The sequence below is a fragment of the Moschus berezovskii genome, chromosome 3 (assembly GCF_049115385.1).
Source record: "Moschus berezovskii isolate FMDL1 chromosome 3, NW_MosBer_1.0, whole genome shotgun sequence".
In the NCBI taxonomy this organism is placed as follows: Eukaryota; Metazoa; Chordata; class Mammalia; order Artiodactyla; family Moschidae; genus Moschus; species Moschus berezovskii.
The window spans coordinates 126,946,856-126,964,463 of record NC_142462.1 but is presented as its reverse complement, the minus strand read 5'-3'; the positions used below and the strand labels follow the sequence as shown (position 1 = coordinate 126,964,463).

The following is a 17,608-nucleotide window of genomic DNA, read 5'->3' as shown; positions in this document are numbered from 1 at the left end:
TTTCTAATACCCAAGTACTGAAAGCAACCAACATGTGCCTGAGCTGCTGCTGCTGCTGCTAAGTCGCTTCAGTCGTGTCCAACTCTGTGCGACCCCACAGACGGCAGCCCACCAGGCTCCCCCGTCCCTGGGATTCTCCAGGCAAGAACACTGGAGTGGGTTGCCTAGGAACAGCCAGATAATGCCAACTTCTGCAGTAGTGAAAGATACTGCACCACCATTGAAGACGGTGATAAGAAGCTAACTGGGAAAGCAAGCATCATGAGGATGCAAGCACTGAAAGGACTGAGAAATGTGTCACCCCAACATCAGGAGTAACTGTTTCTAGATGGTGGGACCAAAGTGAACCCATGCCTGTGGCAGTGAGAGAGAGGAGTCCTAATCACTGGTCCACCAGGGAACTCCCAAATTATATTCTTTTAATAAAATAATTTAGGAAGAAAATTTTTATCTTACTTTAACATCTTAAGAAAGAACCATTTACCTGTTTTTACTTAGGTACATAGTCTATGTGGTTTCTAAACAATTGGTTCAAGCACAGCATCATTACACACCTAACAGGAAACTTACAAGAGCAAACGTTCTGGGTAAGAGCACACACCAGCAGCTGATGAAAAAACCCACCAGCAGAGGGCACTCAAATCTCTCAAATAATGAGGCAGCAGCAACCCGTTTTTCCCCACTACACACCGGAGGAAGGTGATCTGACAAAGAACCTGACTTCCTGTTAACCTTCTGAGAATCTTGCAGTGATATTATCAAAACATGTCCTAACATCCTTTACAAAATCTTAATACTGAATTTTTTCATTTCCCCAAAAACTGACAATCACTACCTCCATCTTTCCTAGGGTTAAGAAAAGAAGCAGTGTCAAGAAAGCTGTCTTGAACCAAGAGCACATCAAGGTTAACACCTTGTTCTCTGAACACTCTCCACATCTCATTTCCTTCTCCACTAGAACCAAAAGGTGGGGCTTGACCTTCAGATTCTGAACCACAAGCCGCTCACCTGCAGACTGGGCTGTGTGTGGGTGGGCAGGAAGGGCTGTCCCGGGCCCGGCAGGAAGGGCTGGCGAGGAGGGATGAAGGGCCTCGTGGCCGCGGACCCCGGCTGGCTGAAGTGCAGGAGTCCCACGGGCCCTGGCGGCTGGAGGGCTGGCCTCACAGGCCTCTCTCTGGGGAACACAGGCTGCTGCCCCTGCTGACTGAACACTGGGCCAGGCTGGGTGAAGGGCAAGGGGCTGGGCGTGGGCACAGGGTGACCACTGCTGAGGAGCGTGGGAGGCGGCGGCGGTGGGGGAGGACTTCGCTGCTCCAGGAAGAGATGGCTCGGGAACCTCGGCTCACCTGAAACTGAGGGGAACTGCAACATTAATTACCTCGAGTTACACAGAACACTCCGTGGAAATCAGCTTTATGTACTGTCCTACTAAGGACAAAAGTTACGAGTGGTGGCTAGGGGTGAGTATCCGAAACAAATTCTAAATTTTGCTTCTGTGTTTCTAGAACTGCTTCCTTAGTTATTTTCTACAGATGATGGCCTCCTTCATGTGAGATCTTCACATTTCAGATACCACTAATGTCCAATTATAGCATCTGAAGGGCTATGGTACAAAAACCTGACACTCTTAACAAAATCTCCGACTGGGAGCTGAACATGGTTTAAAGCATAAACAGGGTCAGGCACGTGGCCCCACACGGCTCTGTTCCCATCCTCCGCACCCTCCTTTACCTCCTAAGAAGAAAGGGTCTCGCTCCTGGGGCGGGGGCGGGGCCCTCCACTGGTCCTGAAGAGGAAGCCGAGGGGGCTGGCTGAAGTTGTTGGGGACGGGGCCAGGCGTGTGCTGCGGGAACTCTGGAGGGCCCTAAAGAACAGCAGGCAAACAGGATGGAAGGTGGGAAAATAAACGGTAATGTTCAGAAAGGTGTATCTGTTTTAAGTTTTCCTCTTAAAACATCAAGTAACTGATCTCCTGAAGCCCAACCCCCATCTATATACAACCTCATGTTACAAAATAGGTATATTTTATATATCTCTCCCATAATTAAAGTCAACCATCAAAATGCAACACCTAAAAATTAATTCAATGTTTGCACAGTACTACAGAAGCAGCAGAATATTCTTCTTCAGCTTGCTGAAATCTACGCAATTATTGGCCTTCTTGCTGTTAATATGAAAGACTGTGTCTGCCTCCAGCGCTCCTGACATTTACCTTCTCAAATGTGCTACTCTTTGCTACCTCTCTGACACAACCATAAGCCACAGCCATGAAGCTGCTTTACTTCAAAAGAAGAAAAAGAAAGTGATGTGTACCGTAACAAAAATCAGCCATCTCTGATGAAATAGGAAAATGGAAAATGTTTAAGAAACCACATTACTACAAAAGAAATACTACAGTCAGATTCCACTGGTTAAAACATTCTGAACTCTCACAGGTTACCATTTTTCAAGAACTACATGTTACTTCTTTTGCAGCCAGTATTTTATAGTAACTTTAAGTGAAATAGCATCTATAAAAATTCGGAATCACTATATTATACACACTGAACTAATGTTGTAAATCAACTATATCTTGATTCTTAAAAAGTCATTTTTCAGTTGGTTTTTCAAGTATTTATGGAGAATTTTAAAAAATACATTTACTTAAGAAAGCCCCACATTTTTTCCTATTTATTTTTTCAGAAATTCATTAATTATATATACATCATTTAATAACCTTCACTAAGTATTTCTCAACTTTAAAAAAAAAAAACATTTCCCATAAACTTGAAATTCTAATGATCTTCCTGTCCTTTTATTAGTAATACAACTAGCTAGTCTTTCTGGGCTTCCCTGGTGGCTCAGAGGTTAAAGCTTCTGCCTCCAATGCGGGAGACCTGGGTTCGATCCCTGGGTCAGGAAGATCCCCTGGAGAAGGAAACGGTAACCCACTCCAGTATTCTTGCCTGGAGAATCCCATGGATGGAGAAGCCTGGTAGGCTACAGTCCACCGGGTCGCATAGAGTCGGACACGACTGAGCGACGGAACGGAACAGAACAGAACAGCTAGTCTTTCTAAATGTGGCATTATATTACAATGTTGAACACACTTTCGCAAACTACATTTGCTTTCCTTCTCTCTTTAAACAGCTGCTCTATCCACAGTGTTTTAAGGATAAAGCAAAATGAACACCAGAATAAACATCACAAACCCGTAAGACCAGTGGCTATATGACATCAACAAAATTATATTTAGACACAAACATTACTTCTTCATAAAAAGACACAGAGACATGTCATGAAAGCCGCAAAGATGGAATTCTCGTAGTCTGTGTCTATGTGGGTTAAACCTGGGACATTCGCACCTCACAATGTTTGACATCTGACATAAGGGAACATCACTTCTCACTCTAGATAAAGGCATCAATTAAGAAACAACTGAAGCAATAAATATCACGAACTGACAAAAGTCGGATTTATAACTGAGACTACATAACCGTATACTCTCAGACTAAATCATCATTTTTGTACCCCTAATAAATGTATATATTTTTATCACAATGTTAATTTAAACTTCTAACATGATGCTGTGATATGGATACTCTTCAACATTTACTTGCACTAATGCAATAATATGCTGCTGCTGCTGCTGCTAAGTCGCTTCATTCGTGTTCGACTCTGTGCGACCCCATAGACGGCAGCCCACCAGGCTCCGCCGTCCCTGGGGTTCTCCAGGCAAGAACACTGGAGTGGGCTGCCATTTCCTTCTCCAATCCATGAAAGTGAAAAGTGAAAGGGAAGTCGCTCAGTGAAGTTCGTGACCCCCAAGGACTGCAGCCTACCAGGCCCCTCCGTCCATGGGATTTTCCAGGCAAGAGTACTGGAGTAGGGTGCCACTGCTAGAAAAGCCTATTTCTAACAGCATCAGCTATCCTACACGGATACTGACCGACTAAATCTGCACTAGGAATTTCAATGGACTTGCGTTCTGTCTTCCACTGCCACTCTTTCCCCATTTTAAAACGACTCGTATTTTTGTGTGCAGTCAATGAAATATATAGTATGAATTTACATGGATATTTTGTCAAGTAACTTAAAAAGAACAATTATTAATAAAGTATTTATGAAATACAGCATTAGTATCCTGTCTGCAGTTTTACAGACCTTCTTCCTCACATGTAAATGTATTCAAAACTTTCCAGATGATAACATATTAGCAATCAAGGTCCAATCATTTTCTTTTTTTAATACTTAAATCATTTTTCTTTGAGTAGCCCAGAAAATAACATTTAAAATTGTCTGCCCTCTGTTTTATGACAAGGTCTGACTGGTCATGCTGCCTCCCATCTGTGCAACGTGATACACAAATTAGCAACACTCACCTAAGTAAAACTGGGGGTCAGCTATAAGGCTCGCTTCCTCAAGCTACTGTGGAGTCTACTTGCCTGTCCCTCCTCTGGAAGAGGGACACCAAGAGAGAGTTTCAGAGAGACCAACACAGAAGGGACAGAAGAGAGACATTAACGGCACCACAGCCTCAAACAAGGTGCTGGGTGTAAAAGGTAAAGGAGGTCACGGAACTTTAAAGCCATATAAAAATGAGACACATGCACTGTCCATGAGGGTAGCTCACACACGGGGAAACATCAACACATACCTGAAGACAAGTAAGAAAACACTGTCAACCTTTACAGCATCCTAAGAAATGTTAGCTCCCTTCAGATAACTGAGCTGGGATCATGAGTAAGCCAGTGTGTGTGGCCTGCGTCAGGTCACCAGGGCAGAGTCTGCCTGGATGCAGGTCTGGTGGGGCAGGCAGCACCACGAGAGGCCTCAGGAAAGCCACGTGGACGTGGAAGTGCCCGTCGTTGGCAGGATGGCTGTGCCAGGAAAGACCCTCACTCGGGCCAGCCCACCCATGTGCTGAGAAGTGGGCGTGAGACGCCTGGGCTGGACCCAGGCGGCTTACTGGCGCTGTCACCGGGACCTGGGGTCGATGCCCTGCCTCCCCAGCTGGTCCGACAGCCCCAAGGGCGTGTGGTGGGAGACCCGGGGACCGAGTGAGGCCCAGCCGGAGTCGGCACAGAAGTTCACGTCTGGGCATCGTCACAGGAGGGACAGAGAACCCTCCCTCCTTCCCAGGACTCAAGTCTCTGCGTGAGAGCCCCTGCTCCTAGCACACTCCCACCAGGCAGCAGCAGCGACCTCAGAGATCGGCACGGGAGTCAAGTCACTCTGTGAAGCCGACACGAGCACCTGCTTCGCAGGCAGGACAGGCGGGGACCGGACGTGACGGCCACAGCCTCCACCGCCCCGGGTCCCGCACTGCCCGTCGGACCCTGCGCAGAGCCCTGCCTGCCTGAGCTCCCCAACGCACAGTGAAGGCGGAGGGACGTGGCCTGCTTCACAGCCAAGGAAATCCAATCACGTGACACCATTCTATTTTATTTTTTAATCACAGATTTCAGTACCCAAGAAAAACAAGTGAAAATGCAGCAGGGAAAGTTTCAATGCATGTAAGTCATCAAAATGACTAAATCTGGGGATTCTAAAAATGACACTTTCCCGACTCAGACAGGGAAATCACAGTTTATAACTATTACGCAAAACATGAACTCTGGAAACCACCGCATTCCGTACAAATGTCCACACCCTGATTTCTTCAGGAAAATGTTCACTCTGTGCTTCTGTTTCAGCCAAAATGCGAGCCCTCTCGTAAGCCCCTGGTTCAGAAACTTCCTTTTCCCTGTCCCTCCTCCATTCTCCTGCCAGCGGCCTTTGCTGTGGCCGCGCTGTCCCAGGAGACACTGTGTGCCCGGGCCAAGGCAGGCCCACACCCCCACAGACCCCCAGCACTGCTGGGGGGAGCGCTACACATGCTATGTCAGACCCCCACTAAGCTTGCACTTCCTCCTGACGGGCCCAGCAGCGCCCCTCGCGGCTCCCCGGGCCTGGCCAGCCCTCCCACTGCCCGGGATGCTCTGCCAGGCTCCTGCCCCTCGGGCTTCCTCCCAGCTGCACCTCCATCCAGAGAACTCGCTGCCATGAATCACGTGCTCACGGCTGATCTCAGCCGCAGTCCACGTGTTAGAAATGCTCGTTCTCACTCTGATACCGCGTTTGGCCAGCGTTCACGGGAAAAAGAGGAACAAGACGCTGAATTACAACAGCGGTAGGAACGATCACACAGCCGCTTCGCTGACAGGCTTTCACCCTGAACTACAGCAGCACACTTCGGGACTCACAGCGCATTAGCTGTGTCAGTCACTGTTGTGCTAGTTAGTTGGCAAGAGGACGGACACAGAGAGACGGCGTCAGAAAGAAGGCTGGGAGAGCAGAGAGCCTCTGAGAGAGAGGGGGTCCTGGAAGGCTACTTCCACTCAGCCCTTCAGTGCTGTCTCAGATGATTACTGGAAAGCAGCATCACTCACAGGAACCGTTACTAACTTAAAACTCTCAACGGTCCCGCTAAGAAGTAAGACCAAGCTTAACTTCCGCTGTTCAGAAGCACTGTTCTCAGAGCCCCTCGTCCAGGGCCTCCCACACCCCACCCAGCCCAGCCCACTTCCACTTCAGTCCCGAGTGGCCACCGCAGGACACACGAGGTCTGCAGTGTTGCTGGCTGTGCCGTCAACACCTGGAAGGCAGAACTCAGCCGCACGTGTGGAAGAAACACTCCAGAGCTGCGGCCTCCGCTCAGCTCCCCAGAAGCCAGCAGTGGCGGATTCTCTCTGTCGTGCTTCCCTGATTCTGCTCACTGTTCAGAGAAGCTTGAAGAAGTCCCTAACTTCTCTGTTCGGACAATAAACCCAGCATTCTTCGTTACTTAACATGTGGAGTCCCAATACTTCACAGCGCTTCTCTTATCAGGCTGACACCATTCGGGAAAACACTCAGGCTTCCACTGACATCTGTGGGTATTTATAGATTCTGCCTTTTGTTTATAAATGCGTCTTACAGCCCCAAGTCTCACCCCTGCAGATGAAGCTCTGAACGGCACCGGTCATGTGGCTGCTGGAGCGGGGCTGTTTATACCCTTCTCTTCTTCCGTCACACAGGTAATCTCAAATCCGCCCAAAGACAGGCTCTCTCGTGACAGATTAGGCAAAGTGTCGGTGGAAAAACACACTGGCTTTCCCCACTTTTAGGAAGCTTGCTACTTTTTTACTTTCACTTTGCAGAGGCGGAGATCAGGGCACATATCCTCTCCTCAACCCCTTCAGCCTTTTTAAAAGGAAGCAGGTACAGAGTCACAAGAATGAGCTCAAAGGAGACTGATGTGGCTAGTTTCCACGAAAAATTTCAAGCTGCCTGAGGGTCTCTAAGCACTTTCAGATTTCCTGGGAGATTATTTTGAATATTTCTAACTACTAAGGACAATTTTTGATATTAAACTGAACATATATGGGATCATGAATCTTGTCCCCATTGGAATCTTCAGACTGTGATTTTCATCTCCCTCCCAAACCTCCTTCCCTTTTACTAATCATCCCTGTGCTAACGACATGTACATAAGCATTCAGGTGTTCTTTAGCAATACACAACAAAGCTGAAGAATTCTTTCTGCACCAGTAATATTACCTGGAACTGTAACTTCCAAATGATCCTCCAGCCTAAAGCATCAGTGACTGAGAAAATGGACTCCAGTGCTGGACTCACAGCCTCAGCCCGTGTCTCCCAGCCATCCCATTACAATCACACTCACAGTGCAGCACACACCATCACACTGCTCAGGGCCTCGGTCTCCTCATCAACAGGACAGAGGAGCCGGGTAGGACGCACGTCGCAGGGGAAGACGAGGCACATGCGAGCACTCAGGAGCACCCAGCAAGCAGCAAGAGCTCATCATGCCTGTCACTGCCGCCCTTCCATGCATTTCCACAGACAGCCCTCCACCATGAACAAACACAGTACAGTTGCATTAGCTTATTATTAACATAATTAATGATTACAGTGGGCTTGCGCTTAGTCGCTCAGTCATGTCAGACTCTTTGTGACCCCATGGACTGTAGCCCACCTGGTCCTCTGTCCATGGGATTTCCCAGGCAAAAAAGAATACTGGAGTGGGTTGCCATTTCCTTCTCCAGGGAATCTTTCCGACCCAGGGATCGAACCTCCATCTCCTGCACTGACAGGCAGGCTCCTCCCAGAAGGCCAAGGGATGAGCTTCCCTCTAACGCGAGGGAAGCCAGGCCCACATCCCATCGAGAACACCACAGCCCACCGAACACCCGGTGCCAGGAAGCACAGTCAGGGGACAGCTGAGAGCCTCAGGAAGGAAAGAAAGGAAGGCAGATCGTGCTGGCTGAGGAGCCGGCAACGAGCCACAAGGTTCCTGAGCCTGGTGGACTCCGAGCAGAGACAGGGCAATCAGAAGAGAATGCAGCCAAGACCAACAGCCCCTGCTCCCCCAACCTAACTTCAGGAGAACAACGTGCTGTGACCTGCACATAATGATGTCATACGGTTAGAGAGAAGGTGACACGAACCTGGAGACGCGCGTCCTCACCCTGAAACCACGCCCCTATGGTTAGAGAAGAGGGCCCTTCCCTGCAGAGTAGACGGAGGTGGGAGGTGGGTGGGTACTCTCTAACATAGATGTGAAGGAGCACAGCCCAGGCCAGTGTCCGCCTCCTGGCTGCAGAGCCAACTGGAGAACCATGCCCCTGGAAAACGCATGACGATCCTAAAGCCACGTGGCCCCGCGACCACGTTCTGGCAGACGGCTCATGAGCACAGGTGAGGGGGGCCGGCTGCAGGCCCGCTCCGTCAAAGACAGCCTACCACGGACAGCCCCCCTCTCCCCCCACCTGCCAGGGCTGGAGAGACCCAGGGGCCAGAGGAGATGCCCGGGGGGGGCTTGAGTGAGCAAGCCGCCGCCGAGCGCTGAGGGCTGTGGAGTCAGTCGCTCTGGCTGGCGCTCCTGTGCTGGGCACTGCAGGGCCGTCGCTATGCCGCCTTCACTGGCCAGGGCCAGACACCCCAGCACCGCACGTGCCACCCTGGCAGACGGCGGTGGATTCACCGAGGACTCCCTGCCGCAGCCACACACTCTGCCCAGGAAGGACAACTCAGGTCAGACTCACACTGCGGAGCCCCGCCCTCACCCCCGGAGGTCAGGCCAGGGCGGGGGCCTCTGACCGGAAACTCTATGTCAGCCCAGCTCCACCGCTCCTGTGCTGCACCCCCTGTGCCCTCCCGACCCCCCAGACTCTGCTACGCACACCACCGGGCTGCCCACGCTACAGAGAGCTCCGCTCGGGCAGCTCCTGCTCATGACACTTCTGAGCATTCACACGCCCTGCACAGAGCATGAAGCAGGAACGCACCGGAGCCGGGCCTCACCCCAGGGACAGACACGGACGCTCAGCCACGATGCTGCGGACTGCGGGCTGTGAAGAGCAAGGGCAGGGGCTTCCGTTCATGTCCCCTTCTCTCTCAATGTCTCACAGTCAACTATGGGTATGTAATCGAGGGGGAGTGTGTGCATGCTTCAGTCAGCAAGAACAGTAAATTCTAAAGGCAGAAGTCAGACAGCCATGGAGACTCCACGGCTGGCCTGAATGGGCAAAACAAATCAGGGGCGCTTACCTGATCAGCCTGAGACGCTCACAGAAGGAGGGGAGGCCACAGATGCGACCTACAGCTTAGAAAGAGACCACTGACTCGAGCTGAGCAGACAAGGAAACCTCTGCCTCTGGAAGAGGCTCAACAGAGTAACAATGGAAACGGGTTTTGTGGGCTTAACCTTGAAACTAAGCGACACTGGCAAGGTGCGGGAGCCTAGGACAGCCAGGTTGGGGCAGAGGGTGCCAGGGAAGGTCGTGGCAGGTCACACACAGGCCCCAAAGGAGAGGAAAGCCACCCTGAGGGGGACAAACGAGGGAGGCCAACACCGGGACAGGGCCAGTTTAACGGTAAACGAATCGAGTCCAACCGGGAAGAAGCCCATTTCCAGGACGACAGACGCCTGCAGGAGAGCCAGGTGGAAGCAGAATTAGGAAGAGGGAAGGTAAAACAACAGACGGTTCAGACAGACAGACAATGGCTGATATTCGACACACACAGTGACAAGGGCTCCCTCTCTGGCGATGTCAGCCAGTGCTCGACACGAGGGAGACCATCTGGGAAGACACACAGGCCCCTAACTGCCTCCATGGGCGACAGAACTGGAGTCTGGACACCTAAACAGAAACATTTTCAGCTCGAAGGTCCCAAAAGCTGCTGACTGTTACAAGTAACACAATACTTTAACAAATAAAATATAAAATACTTTAACAAATAAGTATCACTAAGCTCATAACACCATTTTTCCCTCACCGTTTTCTATTCTGTTTTGAATACACATGTCACTTTCTTTTTCTCTATTTATACAACAGCAATGGCAAGCCACTCCAGTACTCTTGCCTAGAAAATCCCATGGATGGAGGAGCCTGGTAGGCTGCAGTCCGTGGGGTCGCTAAGGGTCAGACACGACTGAGCGACTTCACTTTCATTTTTCACCTTTACACATTGGAGAAGGAAATGGCATCCCACTCCAGTGTTCTTGCCTGGAGAATCCCAGGGACGGGGGAGCCTGGTGGGCTTCCATCTATGGGGTCACACAGAGTTGGACACGACTGAAGTGACTTAGCAGCAGCAAACTCTGACCAAGAATTTTATCCGTGTGGAGAAGCCTGCGAGTTGCTTCCCTAGTATAAACTCTCACCCCTCGCTCAGTAACGGAAGGACAACAGGGTGCCCAGCTGCAAGATCACCAGACCCGCCTTGAGACAAGACGAGCTGGCTGCTGGATTGGGCGGCCTCAGCGGGCACATGCCTTTGCTGCCTGCCCCTTTTCCTCTTTCAGCCCGAAACTTGGGTAGGGGAAAAATGACAACACAGAACTGATAACAACAGAGGTAACAATACAGAACTGCTACACCAACCCGGAAGAACTTTCTCTTTTATGCAAAAAATATGACACCAGGTTTGCTAAGTCACTGTTAACTGAGTTCTCGGTTACGTGCAGCCTCATTCACATCTTGGCTGATAAACCTAGTACCAACTGTATTTTTCATAAATACAGCAGAACCAATCACTTTTCCTTTAAGGGATGAAGAAACTCAGGTTTACAGGGTTAAACTGAATTAGCCAAAGTTACACTGTCAACAGCAGAAAGCGAAAAGGAACTAAAGAACCTGATGAAGGTGAAAGAGGAGACTGAAAAAGCTGGTTTAAAACTCAATATTCAAAAAATGAAGATCATGGTCATGGCATCCAGTCCCATCACTTCATGGCCAACAGATGAGGAAACAATGGAAGCAGTGGTAGACTTCATTTTCTTGGGCTCCAAAATCACTATGGACGGTGACTACAGCCACGAAAGTAAAAGACACTTACTCCTTGGAAGAAAAGTTATAGCAGAGACGTTACTTTGCCAACAAAGGTCTGTTTAGTCAAAGTTGTGGTTTTTCCAGTAGTCCTGTATGGATGTGAGAGTTGGACTACAAAGAAAGCTGAGTGCTGAAGAACTGATGCCTTTGAATTGTGGTGCTGGAAAAGACTCGAGAGTCCCCTAGAGAGCAAGGAGATCTAACTAGTCAATCCTAAAGGAAATCAACCCTGAAAATTTGCTGGAAGGATTAATACTGAAGCTGAAGCTCCAATACTTTGGAAACATGATTGATGCCAAGAGCCAGCTCACTAGAAAAGACCCTGATGCTGGGAAAGACTGAGGGCAAGAGAAAGGAACGACAGGATGAGATGATTGGATGGCATCACCAACTCAACGGACATGAGTCTGAGCAAGCTCCAGGAGATGGTGAAGGACAGGGAAGCCTGGCGCGCTGCAGTCCACGGGGTCACACAAAGTCGGACACGACTGAGCGACCGAATACCAGCACCACTGTCAATAAAGACGACACGAGCCCACACTGTCAGACTCCTGGCTTAAAAGTGCTTCTCCTTTCACAAACTGCTGCTCCTGGGACCGATCTGTTCTCAGGTACCAAGGTTCCCAAGTCGGGTGTACTCTTGATGTGACTATTCACTCAATAACGTCTATCATTTCACAAGTAAAAAGGATAACCAATTCTCTTTAGCAAATGCAGAATTATTTTGAGACTACTGGGGAGTTGTAAACACCTCACTTAACAGAATTTCTAGTACTATTGTCATTCGACCGTTTAAAAGAAAAAGCGACCTTAATCTTTTCAAATAACTGCTCTGTTTTGCTTTCCTTTATATCCCTTTAAAAGTCCAAAGTAAGAAATTATCATTCTCCCTCATATAATTCTTATACAAATTGTACTTCCTTTTTGCATCTCTTGTTAATTATATGATGTTATCAACGTTAATCCTATTCAGGAAGAACTGATAACTTCGGTTACAAAAAAAAAAAAGATGAAAACTTTGCATAAATTGCTTAGCACAAAGTTAATCGTATAATGAAAAGAATAAAGAGGTTCTAACAGCTATTATGTGACTTATCAGTTTCCCTGAAAGGGTCAGTTGGTATATTTTACTAAGACTAATTGAATACCTTAACAATGTCATTGAAACTTCATGAATCTTTCAATAAATTACAGCCTGCTGCTTCAATGTGTTTTCATTTATTAATCTCACTTAAAATGCAAAGAACTATATAAGAAACCAACAGATACTAAATAATGCCTCTCAGTTAATTCTGACTAAATGGGTTAAATGCAAGGAATAAAGACCACTGGTGACCCCCAACACAATTAAAATTAGAGCCCACTGTCACAATGTTAATCCTCTTATTTCAGTGTTTCCCACAGATTTTTCTTTCAGGTTGTGCCTTGTTTACATGTCTACAGTCATTTTCCGAGAAGGTACTCGCTTATTTGCAGGTGCGTTCTTAACGTTCTGAAGCACCATACCCCTAGCAGCCAGCCCCAGGCTTCCTACTGGGGTGGGGGCCACCACAGGAGCGTACATGCGCCACGGCGACACTACCAGTGCAAGCAGGAGCAGGCACCACAAGTCAGGGCACTTCAGTGCAAAACACTGCTTCTGAGGGGCCTACTGAAGACTATCTGCTACTTTTTCCATATTACCCCTGCATCTCACCCCTCCTTTACCCCTTCTTGACAAGCTCGCCCTCTTAAGGTTGTGGAATGCAAGCTTTGCGCAACATCTGGAATACTGCGATCACTCAACGGTACTCCTCATCTCCCACTGACCCAGCGGTCACTAATGCGTGCTCCAGGAAGACAGTATTTCCTCACTGAGTCAAGGGCTGAGCACAGCAGCAGGACCAGCTCCATGGACTGAAAGCATGCAGTCTGTTTCAAAATTCTCATCTGAATGTATCTGCCACACGGCTCACAACCTGCCCTCCTAACTACCCACTATGACCACAGAGAATCCAAATGGCCAAACAGCAACTGGGTAGACTAACGGGGGTACATCTGCACAAGGGAACACTGCTGGTCCGCACGAAGGGACAGCCCCTGGCTGTTGCGACCGAAGGGTAAACGAGTCTCAAACGCACTGTGCTGCGTGCAGGAAGCAAGACCCACAACAAAGCCAGACATGTGATTCCATTCATCCACATTTTCAGGAGCAGAAGCCAGATGAGGGTCTGCCAGGGGCTGGGCTGGGAGAGGGCTGCCTACAAGGGACGGCACACAATGTCGTCTGGGGAGACAGAACTGCTGTCAACGGCAGTGATGACACTCCTGTGTGTAGCTGTGAAAGATCAGACTGTGCATCAAAAGGACTAAATTTTACAAGTAAACAAAACAAAACCTCTAGTCTTTTATAAGAAGCACTTTCGGATACTTTAAAATAAGGTCACTTTCAAAATTTATCTGAAAAAAACTATGGCTCTTCAAGAACTCCAGGAAAAACAACATTAATTTTAAAAAATGGTATGCTTTGCGGGACAAATCAGCAAAAATAGGACAGAGATTTTCTTTGCACAGAAGTCATTCTAAGACTTTGAAAATTTGTGCTATTGTATTTCATTGGCTGAATTATTAAATTACAGATGGGCAAGTCATACTCAAAGTTTAAGTCTACTCTACAATGAAACTATATATCTCAGGGAATTTATAAAAGGTATTCAACTCAATGTGACGTTCTCAGCCCAAAATTAAATAAAATAGTGTATCACACTTCAACAGTGCAGCTTTTACACTGAGACTTAATGGCTTGACTTGGTGATCTCTTGAGTATTCCTGCAGGATCCCAGGTAAAGAATCCACCTGCCAACGCGGGAGGTGCAAGAGTCATGAGGATTCCACCCCTGCTACAGGAAGATCCTCTGGAGAAGGAAGTGGCAACCCACTGCAGTACTCTTGCCTGGGAAATTCCATGGACAGAGGAGCCTGGAGGGCTACAGCCCACGGGGTCACAAGGAGTTCAGACGAGCACACCTGAGCATCCCTGCCTTCGAGTCATGGGTGCAGACTCCACTACCGTCTCTCCACCCAGCACACACAGTGCGTGCTGGCAGGACATGCAAGTCCAGTCAGCGGGGCGCTCAGTTTTATAGCCACCATATTTAATAGCTGTTACCACAGGGCTAAGCTGCTCCTGTTACTGCTGCAGATGGGAATTCAGTGATACGATTAAATTTGATGGTATGATAATGTATGGTAATCATGATTAATCAGAAACCCACTAGCAAACGGAGGATGTTGGGTATTATGTCACCTGCATTTTAAAATGCATTCTCGCGCTGCAAGCCTGACAATGTCTGACAGCGGGAAGAGTCTCCTCCCACAGCTGCCTGCTACTACTCACAGATCTGATCAGAGAAAATGCCCATCATGACTTCCCCATCTTAAGTGCTAATAATTACAGGGCATCGAAGGCAAGTTGTAAAAACAGTGAGGGTTCAAAAGAAAGACTTCTTTTTCCTAGATGGAATAAAGTCTGGATTCACATCTGCAAGGGCTGTAATCAGAAAGAAACGTAATTTGATGCAGCAGTCTCATCAAACATGATTTGCATGAAACGCCATATAAAATACATCCAGAAGTGTCAATCACCACCACCTGATGCCAGGCCCTGTTCCAGGGGAACACAGCGCAGTCAGACCCACCTGTGAGGCGCTGTGAGCACACAGGAGACACAAATCGCAACCTTAGGCGCGGGTCCACCTCACAAAGGAATCACCAAGAAGACTCATTCAAACCCCCGCTAGTCCTCTCTGAACATAACTTAGTTTTAACTTAAACAAAGATCACTAGGAAATTATTCAGCAGCCAAATTACTCAGTATTTAACTAGCTACCCTGAAATATCAGCACTGAGAATGTAAGCATGAAAAAGAAAGCAAGCATGAAAATGATTCAGTAACTGGAACCCTCAAATACCAGCCCTGACAGAAACACCAATGTAAAATGACTGACTGAATGGGTTTTAAAATACCCTAGGTCAAGAATCTTCACAATGTGAGTTACTTAAAATTTATCCGTATGCTTTATCTGACAGTGAAAACAAATTACATTAGCAAAATCTCAAAGTAACACTTTTGAAAATATTATTAATCAACACTCCAGTGTTACTTTTTTAAGTGGACAAACTTAAAAACAACAAATCTCCGTGAGGACAAACACATAAATGGATAGCCATACTTAAGGATAAGGAAAGGACTTAAAATTTTAACAACAAAAGCATCAGACACAGCCTCTGTGGAAAGAGAAACCTATGAAACTAACGTGTAAAACAAAGACAATGGAACTCAGAACAGAATTCTAACAGATACAAACAGAGAAGCCTCCTTGCAGAAAGGTGAACCAGTCTCCCCAGCCGCACTCCCCTGCAGAAACAAAACAAAAGAGAAAACCACCACTGTCCTGTGAAATTCCACTCGGAGGCCCTGGCAGGAACGGGAGCGCTTCAGGAGCAGACTGGGGGATGGCAGACGGCTAGATGGCGGGACTGGACCGGACAGAAGGAGGAGGGAAGGAGGAGGGAGCGACGGGCACTCTGAATTCCTGCGCACACGCTCTCTTCCTGTCTGTCCGCGCTTGTAAGCGGTCACTACTTCTAAGGGACACTTTACATTCAGCAGATTAATATTCTGATATGAGAGTAAGCACGAAAAAGATTCATTCTCTGATATGTGTGCTATCAACTGAGACATATTATAGTTTAAAAAAAGAGTCACAATTCTGATCTGAAAAAATAAAACAGTCCTGGGAATAAAAGCTTAAGTGAGAAGAAAGCACTAATGGCTACATCTGGAACTAAAATTAAAGACGTGAGTCTAATTTTTAAACAGAAACCTAAATTACAAAGCACTTCACTAAATTCCATAAATGAAGGAATGAAGGAAAAATCCCATCTGGACGCAGAGACTAACATGACAAAGGAAGTGCCAGCTCACTGCTGAGAGCTTAAGCAGCAATTTCCAAAATGATCAGAAATAAAGGAATCCTTTTCTTATGATATTACTTTGACATTCAAATCTTTGTTTTTAAAAATGTTTATTCAACTCTATAAATAAAATTCATTAACAGGCAATTAAAGTATTAATATCGCCACATTAAGCATAGCTTGTGCATGCTCACTCACTCAGGCACGTCCGACTCCTTGACCTCACAGGCTGAAGCCCACCGGGCCCCTAGAGCTCTCTCTAATTGTTTAATTCTAAGACTGGAGGTATTATCACTTAGTACAGTTTCTAGGCACACTAGTGCTAAATTGAGAATTCTCAAGTTTTTACAAAACTGTCCAACAAAATAGACTATTAAGAAAGTAAAGTTGAGGACTTCCCTGGTGGCCCAGGAGTTAAAACTTCCCCTGCCAATGCAGGGGACACGGGCTCAATCCCTGGTCTGGGAAGATCCCACGTGCCGTAGGGAAGCCCATGTGCCACAACGAGTGAGCCCCTGCTCAGAGCCTGAGGCCGCAACTACTAATCCTGCGTGCCCAGAGCCTGCGCTACGAAACAAGAGAAGCCACTGCAACGAGAAGCCTCTCTACTCATCGCAACTTGAGAAAGCCTGTGCGTATCATCAAAGACCCAGCACAGCCCAAATCAAATATTTTTAAGAACAAACGAAAGTAAAGTTTACTAGCGTTGAGAGAGAAGAGAAGGCATACCTTCACATTAATATCGACTGCATCCTAATCCTGTTAAAATCTGAAAACCTAGAGCTACTTCCAACTACTTTTTTGCTCTCTAGTCAGCCGAGTAGGCCTGAATTTGTGTTCAGTTAAATGTGGATTATGGAATCTACCGTGCAAATCCATGTATGTGTCCTTGAAAATAACCAAAGGTAGAGACTTAAAGGGCACACCCCTTCTCCATGCTCTTTCACGCAGGTGCCTAATCACCAGCAAGGCAGCTCAGTCACACCCCTGCATCCACACACTCAACAACTATTCATCTGGACTTGAGCACACAGGGTCCGGGGTCAGGCTGGCTCCACTGAGCACAGGATGACTGGGGTTCTGTAGACCGCTGAACCCACTTCTGACACGATACGAGTAAGCGGACGAAGCTGTCCGGGAGCAGAGCAATGGAAACTCACTAAAGGGTGCAGGCGGGGGAAAGGCAAGATGAAAACACACCGTGCTTCGTTCGACACTTTCCGGAACTCAAAACTTTGCTGTGCGCCGAGAGAGCACACTGACCAGACGGGCCTAAAATGACACTGAAGCCAGCTTTC

The 17,608-nt window shown here is 47.7% G+C and overlaps 1 protein-coding gene across 7 annotated transcripts in view; it reads right to left on the bottom strand.

Moving 5' to 3' along the window:
- The window catches only part of RBM33 (RNA binding motif protein 33), a 109,818-nt gene that overhangs the window by 33,496 nt on the left and 58,714 nt on the right, over positions 1-17,608 (bottom strand). For all 7 annotated transcript variants that reach the window (XM_055421633.2, XM_055421634.2, XM_055421638.2 and 4 more), the window contains 2 exons: positions 1,732-1,864; positions 1,009-1,352 (listed from right to left, as the gene is read on the bottom strand). In XM_055421633.2, coding sequence (XP_055277608.1) covers positions 1,009-1,352; positions 1,732-1,864 — 477 coding nt within the window. The remainder of the gene's footprint in view (positions 1-1,008; positions 1,353-1,731; positions 1,865-17,608) is intronic.